The sequence below is a fragment of the Somniosus microcephalus genome, chromosome 9 (genome assembly GCF_052327205.1).
Source record: "Somniosus microcephalus isolate GS21.2 chromosome 9, FLI_Smic_1.0, whole genome shotgun sequence".
Taxonomy (NCBI): Eukaryota; Metazoa; Chordata; class Chondrichthyes; order Squaliformes; family Somniosidae; genus Somniosus; species Somniosus microcephalus.
Genome location: NC_140995.1, coordinates 134,423,831 through 134,435,854, shown reverse-complemented (window position 1 = coordinate 134,435,854; position 12,024 = coordinate 134,423,831). Strand labels below are relative to the sequence as shown.

Sequence of the window (12,024 nt, the reverse complement as noted above, 5' to 3'; positions counted from 1 at the left end):
GAGAAATGCATAGTTTGCAGAGAAGCCAGGTTACATTACAAGATGAGAGCTTCTATCTGCCATTAACCTTCTAAACAGATCTATCCACAATAGCAAACTTATCTGGACTTGTCCAAGAAATAATGCATGATAAGGCTTAAATTCCTCAGGAAGCAGTGACAAAGTTCTGCTGCATGCTTTAAGATGAGCTTCAGCCAAGAATGACATCCATGATCATCTCTGTGCTTATTGAGGGTTAACAGAAATCCAAAACACAGATACCAATGATCTGACTGCTTGCAGGTGAGTATCCCTTTAAATACCACTTCCTATTGCCGTTTGGAAACCAATCCTGCTAGGATTTACTCAGTGGGCTCAGCACTGAGCAGCACTTACATTTTTGCATGTTAAGATTGCATTGAAGTCCTAATGATATCATGGGACCCTGAGTTCCATATCGTAATGAACCTCCCATCTGCCCCAGGCGGGTGCCCCAGACGCCTAAAAAACCTATGTGGTTAAGATGGCAGTGATCGGGAATCAAGCAGGAATGGGGCAGTAAGTCCTCCAATGTGATTTTACCACCACCCTGTTCCTGCTGGGAGGGAGGAGTTCTGTCGCCCTTCATGTATTTTCCTCAGCCATGCAAGTGAAACTCGCTGCAGCTTAAGTGCCACCATAGTTTATGAACCAAATGTGATGCACCTGAGAGGCTAGTGCCTGCTACCCTGAGGCATCCTCTTCCTAACAGTCTTTTGTGCTGTGTACCACCTAGTTGTGCGCCTCCTCTCTGTGTTACCCCATGTGGCTAGAACCTGTGAGGGGTGACAGCATCAAAGTGACACAAAGGGCTGGATTTTCTCAGCCCCGAGGAAGCGGGTATAGAAACATAGAAACATAGAAGATAGGAGCAGGAGTAGGCCATTCGGCCCCTCGAGCCTGCTCCGCCATTTAATGAGATCATGGCTGATCATCCAAATTCAGCACCCTGTCCCTGCTTTCTCCCCATATCCCTTGATCCCTTTAGCCTTAAGAAACATATCTAACTCATTCTTGAATATATTTAATGAATTGGCCTCAACTGCCTTGTGTGGTAGAGAATTCCACAGGTTCACCTCTCTCTGGGTGAAGAAATTCCTCCTCATCTCTGTCCTAAATGGCTTACCCCTTATCCTTAGACTGTGACCCCTGGTTCTGGACTACCCCGCCATCGGGAACATCCTGCCTGCATCTAGTCTGTCTAGTCCTATTAGAATTTTATAAGTTTCAATGAGATCCCTTCTCATTCTTCTAAACTCCAGCGAATATAAGCCCAATCGACCCAATCTCTCCTCATACATCATTCCTGCCATCCCAGGTATCAGTCTGGTGAATCTTCGCTGCACTCCCTCCATGGCAAGAACATCCTTCCTCAGATAAGGCAACCAAAACTGCACACAATGCTCAAGGTGTGGTCTCACCAAGGCCCTGTACAACTGCAGCAAGACATCCTTGCTCCTGTACTCGAATCCTCTCGCTATGAAAGCCAACATACCATTTGCTATGGAGGTGGGACTGCTGGGAAAGAGGCAGAATTTCGTGGCGGGTGGCAAACCCGCCCCAACCTGCCTCCGTGCCCTCTTGCCAGGAGGCGGGAAGCCGTCCCGCCCCGGGTTCCGTCTCCTTGGAGGCGGGAAGGGATTAAAGCCTATTAACTGCCTGTTAACAGGTAGTTAACAGGCAGAAAATAGGATTATCCACATTTCTCGTCGTAAAGTGCGGGCCTCCCGACCTGGGGGAACCCCGCCAGGATGTAAGAGGCGAGTAGGAGGTCTGCGGGGGTCGGAGGGGTCTGAAAGTGCGATGTAGAGGTGAGTGTTGGGTGCAAGTGTGGAGTGGTAAGTATGTGAAGTGAGTGTAAAGTGTTAGAAAATGTTAACTTACCTTTGTTTCTACCTACAGCCTTCAGCCACTGTGGAGCCGGAGTCCCCGACATCTCCATTGTAGAGATCACAGACTGGCTGTTGCATCCTCCGATACAACAGCCAGCTGATTTCTGCAAAGTTGAAAGTTTTGATGAACACAAGGGCTCATCAAACTACACAGAATGTCAGTGTTTGACAGCTTCACAGAGCTGTCAAACGATGACATTTCTTCTTTCAAAAATTCTTGACAGCTGACACATCATACGTTGAAATGCTCTGTCACTGACTTCCCCCTAATTGGCCTGCTGAGCCCGCCGGGCGAGCTTAACAAGGTCAATCAGGGGAATATCCCACTGGTTGGCCAGAAGCTGATGGAGGCGGGACTGAAACCCAGCAAGCAGCAATCCCGCCTCCAACACGTCTCCATTCATAAAATCCAGCCCTTTGTCTCTGGGCGCACTGGCCTGAGATGGTCCAGCTGCAGTATTTCTGCAGCTGTGGTGCAGTTTGGCACTACCCACTTACTGGCACATGAAGTCATGGAAGGGGCGTTTAGATGGCTCAGATTTGTTGTTATTAGAAGACACAGGAACATTATCCATTGCCACCTTATCGCTTCTGCTGATTCGCAGGCTGTGTCACCATGCCAACTGATCTATAGGCTGGCAAAACCCAAGGCACCAATAAATGTATTTAAATCTCTCCATTCTATTGGCAAACCTGTCCAAGCAACAGCCATGGGTCTGTATGGTAGCACTCTAAATATCACGAGCCGCTGCCCAGTCTTATTCTGAATTTTAAAGAGGGAAAGGATATTGATAGTTTTATCCAGGCTTTTGAATAGTAAGCCAGTCGCCACAAGTGGGATAAAAATAATATGCCAGCTAACTCATGTCATCATGGTTTTTTCTCATGTCAATCTTGATAATGGTAAACTCAGATGTTTTAAAAGGTGCTATTCTCAGTGCTTATGAATTAACATATAAAGCATACAGGCAGAAATTCCCAGGACCAGATGGATTCCACCCCAGGGTTTTAAAGTAAATAGCTGAGAACTTTGTAGATGCCCTAACTATAACCTTCCAACGTTCTCTTGATTCGGGAACCGTTCTTTTAGATTGGAAAATTGCACATGTTATTCCGCTATTTAAGAAAACCAAGATTGATAGATTTTTGTTAGGTAAAGGATATTAAGGGTTTCGAAACCAAGGCAGGTGGATGGAATTAAAATACAGATCAGCCATGGTCTAATTGAATGGTGGAACAGGCTCAAGAGGCTGAATGGACTACTCCTGTTCCTATGTTCCTTCCTATAAACTAGGAGCGCACGTGAGCCTATAAAGTATAAAGCAATCAGTTCTGCAGTGACTGCCTATATGGATAGGTTGACCCTTTTGTGGAGCAGCCACCAAAGGTCCCTTTGAGGACTGCTGGTAAGCTTGCTCACCACCCAGAACAAATGGGCAAAGCATGTGTGCTGCCGTTAGATCCACTTGTACTTCAAAACTGCAATCGGGGTCCTACAATAGCAACGTGCATATTTAAACAGTATCGCTCCCAAAACAGGTGGAAGTGCTGCACACCCAGTTACAGTCCTGCCTGCAAATTGCATCAGATGGGCCTTAGCTTCCAAGGAGTGGCTGAGCAACCACCCATCTCCCACTCCCAATTTTCCACTGCTGGCCACCTGGTTTTCAGGTGAGAAACAGATGGGTGGCAATTGAAAATCGCCCCCATTGTTTTTTTTGGCCAGCCAAGTTTCTGAAGTATGGAAATGCATCAGCATGTTTTGTATTTTCTAGTTAAACTGCTGAGACATCCAAGCTGAGATTTTCCTTACCTCGGCGGGTCCAGTGAGGCCGGGGTCGGTGGCGGGTCCTGACCTGCTGCTGGCTCCATCCCGCTCTGGAAAATGATTTTCCGTTGATAGGGCTTGTTAAGCTCGCCCAGCGCGTTTCCCAGTCCAATTAGTGGAAGCGAGTCTGGTGACATCATTCATAATGCATCATCAGCCAGTTTCCTTAAAGGGACCATGGCCAACTTTATTTTGACATTTGTGCTGTCGGTGTTCTACAGCATTGAGGTGCTGCAAACATTGACAATCACTGCACAGAGGTGCAGGGCTGCACCCAGGTTCTCCCATGACTCCCTCCATATACTTATGAAGGGAGTCACAGCATGTATGGAGATCCTCGTCCCTTCCCATGGACAGAAGAGACATCCCCAGGAGACCAAGACAGCCTGGTTACACATTGCAGAAGAGGACACAAGCAGGGATGTCATCAGGAGGACCTGGGTGCAGTGCCGCAAACCTTTTAATTATCTCATTAAATCACAAAACATTAGTACAAAGCCACACTCACCTTCATCCTGCTGTGCCTCTCATCACATCCCCATCACTCTGCCTTCCCTATCCTACTCCAGCACATCCATACTCACACCAACTTACCTTGCACCTCCACCCATCCCTCTCTCTCTATCTACATTACCACATCCCCATCCCACTAGCCACCCCTCACACTCACCCTCATCCTAGTGCAATCATACCAACTAACAACACACAAGGGTAGCCACTTGAGTGTTTTATGCAATGTTCATGTAAAGTTTCTGTTAATGTGCTGTCAAACATTGAAATCTTTATTTTCAACACTTTGCATTCTTGGACAGATTTATGTGCACCTTTGGAAGTGGCTCAGTGAGTTGCAGTGAATGGTGAGACATAACAGTACCCCCCGCAATGGTGATGAATGTGAAAGGTATGGCTTGGACATTGTAGGGATACTTTATGGTGTTGGTGTAGGTGGTGCCAACCTGGCGCATCATGTGGCAGCCAGGGTGTACAGGGTCAAGTGAAGTAAATCTGGCCATGGTGATGCCAGCCCTGGCCTCCCGGGCAGCAATGTGGTCGGGTGCTGATGCTGTGTCCTGTGCAGCATCAGGTGATTGTGGAGAAGGTTGGTGTTGATGCTGGTGCTGCTGGTGTGCCTGGTGCTGCTGGTGTTGGGGCTGATCGTGATCGGATTCTGAGGACTATATAAATGCAAGCTGTTGTTGTAAATGTTTAATTGGGCTCCTCTGGGGCCATGCTTGTCTTTTGTTCCTGGCCATGCTTTTCATCATGTTTATGTGTTTCTTACAATCCTGGTACTTTTTTAGTGACAGTGGTCCATGCATACATTCATTCTCTAAATGGTGGAGTAGGTTGACTCCCAGAGAAAATGTCTTTGGATTTTATAAACTATTGAACTAGAACAAACAACTTCAGTCCTGTGAAATGTAGTTTTCTTTGTCTCCTTCTTTACTCTGCTTTGCCCCTTTAGCAGGGGCAGCATATGTTGCCACATTTATTAGCATAGGTTACCATGCATCAGCATAGAAAAAGTGCCTCCTTGAGACAGCAGATTTGAGTAATTTCAACCAATTATGAACTGGGCGTGTCAGTTTATTGTCAGTGTTAAGTTAAAATGTTGTCACCTGGGAGATAAGTCGAGGCATTTACCGCAGCGTAATTGACTAGAGCGCTTTGATGCATCCGGGCCAGAATATTACTCTGATGACACCAAAAAGAAAGTGCTCAATTATAATGAACCTTTGAGAAAACTTTGTATCTATCTTTAACTTTGCACTTTGCAATCATTCAGTAACCACCTTTGTACGACTTGGTTGTCCGATCAATTATTTATGACACTGAAGTAATCATATTGCAAAAGAAGTCTCCTTCTAAAAAGGCGAGTCACCGAAAATGCTTGTCCCCTTACTCTGAGTGACTTTTGAAAAATTTTCAAAAATCCTTTGGTTGGATATTTTCAATACATATTAATGGAACCAAAGTTGCTTATTAGTGTAAATGCGTTACATTTTAGGAAGAAAATGCAGCTGTGACAACAAAAAACTAAGGTAATTTCAAAATATTATTTTTGAAATCATTTGAAAATAAAGGTTTCAAAAGATACCTTTGCTAAAGATGCTTTAATCTAACAAGACATCAGGCACCAAATGTTAGCAGATTTTCTGTAACTTTCTGTGTGTTCTACTTTTTAGGCAACTATGTTATTAACATTTGTGCGTATCCTCAGAATTTGATAAATACTTGAAGCCCAGATCATGAGTAGTTAATTGTCTCGCCACCTGTCAAAAGCACTAAAGAAGAGAATGAGCGGGTTAACTAGAGAAAAGGAGGATCTCCTTACAGTAAGAAAGGAAAGTAACTTGTGAGGAGGACGCAAAGAGGCTGCAAAGGGATATGGACAAGCTAAGTGAGTGAGCAAGAACATGGCAGATGGAATATAATGTGGAGAAAGGTGAAGTTATCCAATTTGGTAGGAAAAATAGAAAAGCAGAATATTTTTTAAATGGCGAGAGATTGGATAATGTTGGTGTTCAGAGGGACCTGGGTGTCCTTGTACACGAATCACAGAAAGTTAACATGTAGATACAGCAAGCAATTAGGAAAGCAAATGGTATGTTAGCCTTTATTACCTAAGGATTGGAGTATAAGAGCAAAGAAATCTTACTCAATTAGAAAAGGCCTTGGTGAGAACACACCTGGAGCATTGTGTACAGTTTTGGTCTATTTACCTAAGGAAGGATATACTTGCCTTAGAGAGAGGCAACAAAGGTTCACCAGACTCGTTCCTGGGATGGGGGGATTGTCCTATCAGGAGAGATTGAGTAGACTAGGCCTATATTCCCTAGAGTTTAGAAGAATGAGAGGTGATCTCATTGAAACGTATAAAATTCTTAAGGGGCTTGACAGGGTAGATGATGGGAGGATGTTTCTCCTGGCTGGGGAGTTTAGAACTAGGGGTCACAATCACAGAAAAAGAGGTTGGTCATTTAAGACTGAGCTGAGGAGAAATTTTTTCACTCAAAGGGTTGTGAATCTTTGGAATTATTTACCCCTGAGGGCTGCAGCTGCTCAGTCATTGAGTATATTCAAGACAGAGACCGATAGATTTTTGGGTACTAAGGGAACCAAGGGATATGGGGATAGTGCGGGAAGGTGGAGGTGAGGTAGAAGATCAGCCATGATCTTATTCAATGACGGAGCAGGCTCAACGGCCGAATGGCCTACTCCTGCTCCTATTTCTTATATGCTTATGTTCTTAAAGGAGTCAACATGCTTATGCAAACCAGAGTCTTCTCCAGTACAGTCAAAAGTATTGGGCATGTGTAGGTCTATTGGGCTAGAAATTCAAAGGCCTCTCTCCCAATTGCCTCCCTCCCTCCCAATTACTTCCCCCCTTCTCTCGGCTGCGTCCTCTCCCTCTCGAGCTCCCCACTCCCTCCTGATCTCTTCCCCCCCCCCTCCTTTCAGGTCACTACCCTGCATCCCAATCGCTTCTCCCTCCATCTCTCCCTTTCCAGGACCTTCCAGAGGGCCTCTGCCTGCGATGCGGTGGCCCAAAATTAAAATTCTTTGTCTGTTTGCCAGTCTTATGCAAATGAGGCCCGAGGCCCAATACTAGGTGTGTCTCGGGCCTAACCGGTCCGGTGCAGAGAACACTCAATTTTTAGGCCATTAAGTCTAACCTAGTTGGGATTTAGCCAATGTATTGTTTTATGGATATAGAAAGTTCTTCCAAAAAATCTGTTAATAACTGAATGTAAAGAAATGCTTATTGCCCAGCAATTCTTATCAGTTTACTTATATTATTCTGAATGATGTAAAATTATGGGTTAGTTGAACTACATTGCATAACTAAACAGCAAAAGGCAGTGACAGTGAATAGTCTACACATCTGACTTTTAAAAGATTAGTTTGTGCAAAATTATTTGTAAACTTTCAATTAAGAAGACAAATGGGTTAATGGAGACATGCAACAGAACACAGCATCATGTACCATATGAACATGATTTGAACAGTACAGACACAGCAGTTACACAAGTTAATAGATTTTAACCACCAGATTGTTGCAGGAGAACCATAGCATTTGGAGAAAGTGACTATTTTGGTGATTTAAAATAAAGAAATCAAACAAGCATCAAATCATGTTCATATTCAAACTTTATTGGTAGCTAAAGCTAATTACAGAGCTCATCATTATTTGGTTTACAAAAGTCTAAATAAGTGATAACAGTAGCAAGACCATTGTAATCATTAAGAGAAGTAATCACTGGTGCTTAGAAATTATTGGACGTTTAGTAAAACACACATTTATGTACATAATAGCACTGAAGATATTAGAGAAATATAAAGCTTCCACTAGATATGAAACACAGCCCTCTTAGTTCAGTACTAGTAATAACGCACAGCTCCTCTTCAGCTCAGTGTCAGCTTTAAAAAAACAGCCCCTCTTATTATCAGATCCAATTCCCACCCATTCAGCACTAAAGGGTCAATTTTAACTCAGGGAGCATTCGGGGCAGGCATGGACGGGAATGGCAGGAGACTCCACGGAATCCTCGGCATGAGCCTAGGGCCATTTTATCTCCCAGTCCTCATTTAGATTTGTCTGCAGCGTCTCCCACCTGAAGCCAGTGGGACTGATGTAAGATCCAGCTGGTGGGAGCAGAGAATTGGGTGGGAGGCCGTCGTTGCTGGAGACCCAAAGGGTCCTGTCCCAGTATAAGATTAGTGCCAGGGTGGGGTTCTCAAAAGAGCTGCCGGTAGTGGGAGGGAGAGGGAAGGCCAGGGCTGGGGAGGACCAAGGGTTCCTTGTGAGGTCCAGAGGAACACTCTTGCTCCTCCTAGCCCACAAGGAATTCTCACAATTTTTTTTTAAATGAAACTTACCTTGGCCTCTTCTTGCCACTCTGCTGTCTCCTGCCACGTTTCGCAGGTGATTTTGGAGCCATACAAGTCTCCTGTGATTTAAAGTTAAAATGGGGTCATTGGGTCATGACTTTTCCGTGTAAAGTAGGACCCCGCCTGCCTAGGGATGTGCCTGATTTTCTGAGGTCAGTTAAGATGGTGGAGGGCAAGAACATTTCAACAATGCGGCATGACCACTCTCCAACCCCCAACCCCAGTCATCTTAACCTCCTGCCTGCACCGTTCCCACTGGGTGGACAAGGTTAAAATTGACCCTTGATTATCAGATACGGACTTCTTTTCATTTAGCTCCAGTTATAAGATGTCTCTTAGTCTAGATCTGGCTATCAGATGTTTAGTCAAGTATGTGCTCTTATGCACTGGGTGACTTTGAAGCCCAAAATGTAAACTGTCAGTTAATTATTGTCCAACATGTTCTTGTATCCACTTTATAAAATATATATATATTGTTCAAAGACTGCATGCAGACAACAGCAGCATGTGAAAAGACACAATCCATCAGGTTTATAGAATATAATTTTAAATGTGTAAATTAACCTAAGCCTCTATGAACCTGATAACCATCTGCCTAAGTACATAACAATTAATATTGCTGTACTGTGTCATACAATCATTTTCGAACAATGCTGAATAACTAAATCTCAAAGTCACAGTGACCAAATAGAACATTTATAATCTTTCTCTTCTGCTACATATGTGTATGAATTCAAAGTCAATGGACATTTACAAAAGTCTCCAAAATGAGATGCAAACATCTATAGGATAATTCTACAGTCCGAATCATCCCTATATCTGCATCTGGTCATAGAGGATACCTGGTTCATGAATCCATCCTTCATCTCCCCCATACAACATGGACTAATAAACCGATGGCCGCCTTTGGATAAATAATCACTCTGCTTACCAAATGTTTCTGTACCAATAAATAAAAATGAATATTAAAATAACTCATATGGATATCTGCTAAAATCTTTAGCGCACATCCAGAACTGAATGTGACATGACAAAAGGCATCAAACAGCTTAATTTGCTGTTTACACTGTATTTCATAGCATTAACAAAATAAGTGTTTCATATGCAGATTTATTCTAAGTGCATAAACACTATTTTCAACACCAATGTGGTTATTATTCCTTACCCTGGAAAATTAAAAATGTAGATTTTTAAAAAGAATAACATATTCCAGAGCTACAAATACAGCTGTAATTTGGATAAGTGAGAAACTTCAATAATGCAACAGTCTCATCTTTTTGGAACTCCGTAATAATGCAAACTATTTTTTCTGTACAATACAATCCTTAAACCAATTGTCATTGGACAATATCTGCCTTCGCACTGTGGAACAAAATTAGCATTCCACATTTTACTGCCAACTGATATTTTTAATAAATACAAATGACAAGGCAGAACAGAAGAACAACTTTCTCTGCTCCTGTTTCCATGTTTGAGTTGGTGGTGATGGTTGAATGATGGACAGTGAAAGTTAAGTGCCACAAGTGCCTTTATGCTTGAATTGTTTAGAACAAAGCAACCAAAATAAAAGACCATTCAAATTCCTGCCATGCTGGAGTTTTTAAAATACCATTATTGAACATTGTACTGCAAAAATACAAGCTTCTGGGTTATGTTATATACCAAGGCCTTTTAGATTCTTAGCTCAAACCTTTAGCTTCCTCAAGTTTCTAGTTAAAAAGTGTGCCAAAATTCTCACACAAAGCATTTGTGCTCTTTTATACCAAAAAAAAATTCTGCAGGGAATTCTTTTAATATTGTGAATGACTCCCCTATCTAATATAATGTTTACATTAAAAATAAAAACATGATGACCAGATCCTTAGGACAATTTCAATTTGAAATATTTGCAACAATAATCATAATCTCAAGTATCAGAATCTATTCAATTAAACAATGACAGTGTATGAAACAAGGGGGAGGAGTCAGATTTGGCAAGAAATGTCATAAGGATTGTAAATGTACCTGGATAAATATCCCCAAGAGTGTACATGTCAATCACATAGCGACAGAACTGATACTGATCTGGCAGAGCAGAAGGAAAAAAAACAGCAGTGAAGACAACATTCAATGAACAGAGTGACAGCAAAGTGGATTTGCTTCCATCAGCTTCTGCTGTAGCAGGGAACAGAACAAGCTGTTCCCGGTACTACCAGTTACCGCTGAGTAAACAAAACAGTTACACTTTGCATTAACTTGGCAATGTAGGTGTACCTGTGCTTCATTTTCTCTGAACTCAATTTTGTTTTAAAGCCTTTGGCATTGAAAGGCCAGTCCAACATTCATAAGTTTTTCATTTCATTTATAAATCAGAATAAAGAACATTTGCAAAATCAAAGAACAATCCTTTGTTCAGGTTATTCTTGGAATCGATAAAGGAAAAAACAAACAAATTGATGCAGGAATGTACCCACAGTTTTAAAGGGTTAATGGTTGTTTACATTCTTCTGCTTTCTCTTAATTGCATATCTGCTCACCGGCAAATTGACTGTTGTAAAAATGCACAACAGCAAATTTAAAAGTGGTGCTAACAAATTTTGTAGTGACTGAGGCTATAGTTATACTGCAACTATTAATCTCAGATCACATGTGGAGTGTTACACACTGTCAACACACTGGACTTCTACTGCACACTGCACATCACTGCGGGTCACACTGAGGTCGGCCATACAGGGGTTCAGTAGCTGCATGCTTGGTCACATGCAAAGAACTACACTTTTAGGTGGCTAATTTTTTATATAACGAGAGTGTGGGAGGGAGTGTTCACTTTTTCATCATTGTTAAAAGATTCCAAAAAAAAGTGTTAAGTTTCCAGGAGATCCAGTGGGACTTTTAAAATACAGTGTTGTACTCGACTGCAGCCTGGCAATGGCTTCGTAGAAGAGGCCTCACACCATTTGGCTTTGTGTACTTGAAAGCCATATTGGGACTTGACTCCTGAGTTATACGGCCAAATCTGCACCTAAGACTTCTTTGTATTGTTGAAAGAGTGACAGAAAGTGTCTTTTAAATATGTCAAAATGCAGATTAACTGCAGGCACTACAAAAAATATAAAGTATCGTTCCTACTTAGAAGATCTGATACTATCAGAAAATGTCTATGAATTGATGAGCTTCATTAATTGATAATAATCATGAGCATTACAAAATTAATTAGCAGGACATTTTGGTAGCTAGCAATAACATATTTTGAATAGTCAAAAACGTTAGCATGAAAATGAATGTTCTCTCCTTGCAAGCAGCATTCAAAGTGCAGTACATAAGCTCGCCCGTTTTCCCCTAGATAATTAGGATGGTTATTATTGGTTTCACTGAATGGATTTCATGCTGGTTGAATGGACATGCTGCCGATCT

General features: G+C 42.4%; 1 protein-coding gene across 50 annotated transcripts in view; it reads right to left on the bottom strand.

The window, feature by feature from the left end:
- trdn (triadin) overlaps nucleotides 1-12,024 on the bottom strand; it is a 732,832-nt gene that overhangs the window by 562,417 nt on the left and 158,391 nt on the right. For 48 of the 50 annotated variants that reach the window (XM_085997256.1, XM_085997227.1, XM_085997243.1 and 45 more), the window contains one exon: nucleotides 10,636-10,695. The exons of the other annotated variants lie outside the window; for them this stretch is intronic. In XM_085997256.1, the coding sequence (XP_085853382.1) occupies nucleotides 10,636-10,695 (60 nt within the window). The remainder of the gene's footprint in view (nucleotides 1-10,635; nucleotides 10,696-12,024) is intronic. 50 annotated transcript variants of the gene reach the window in all.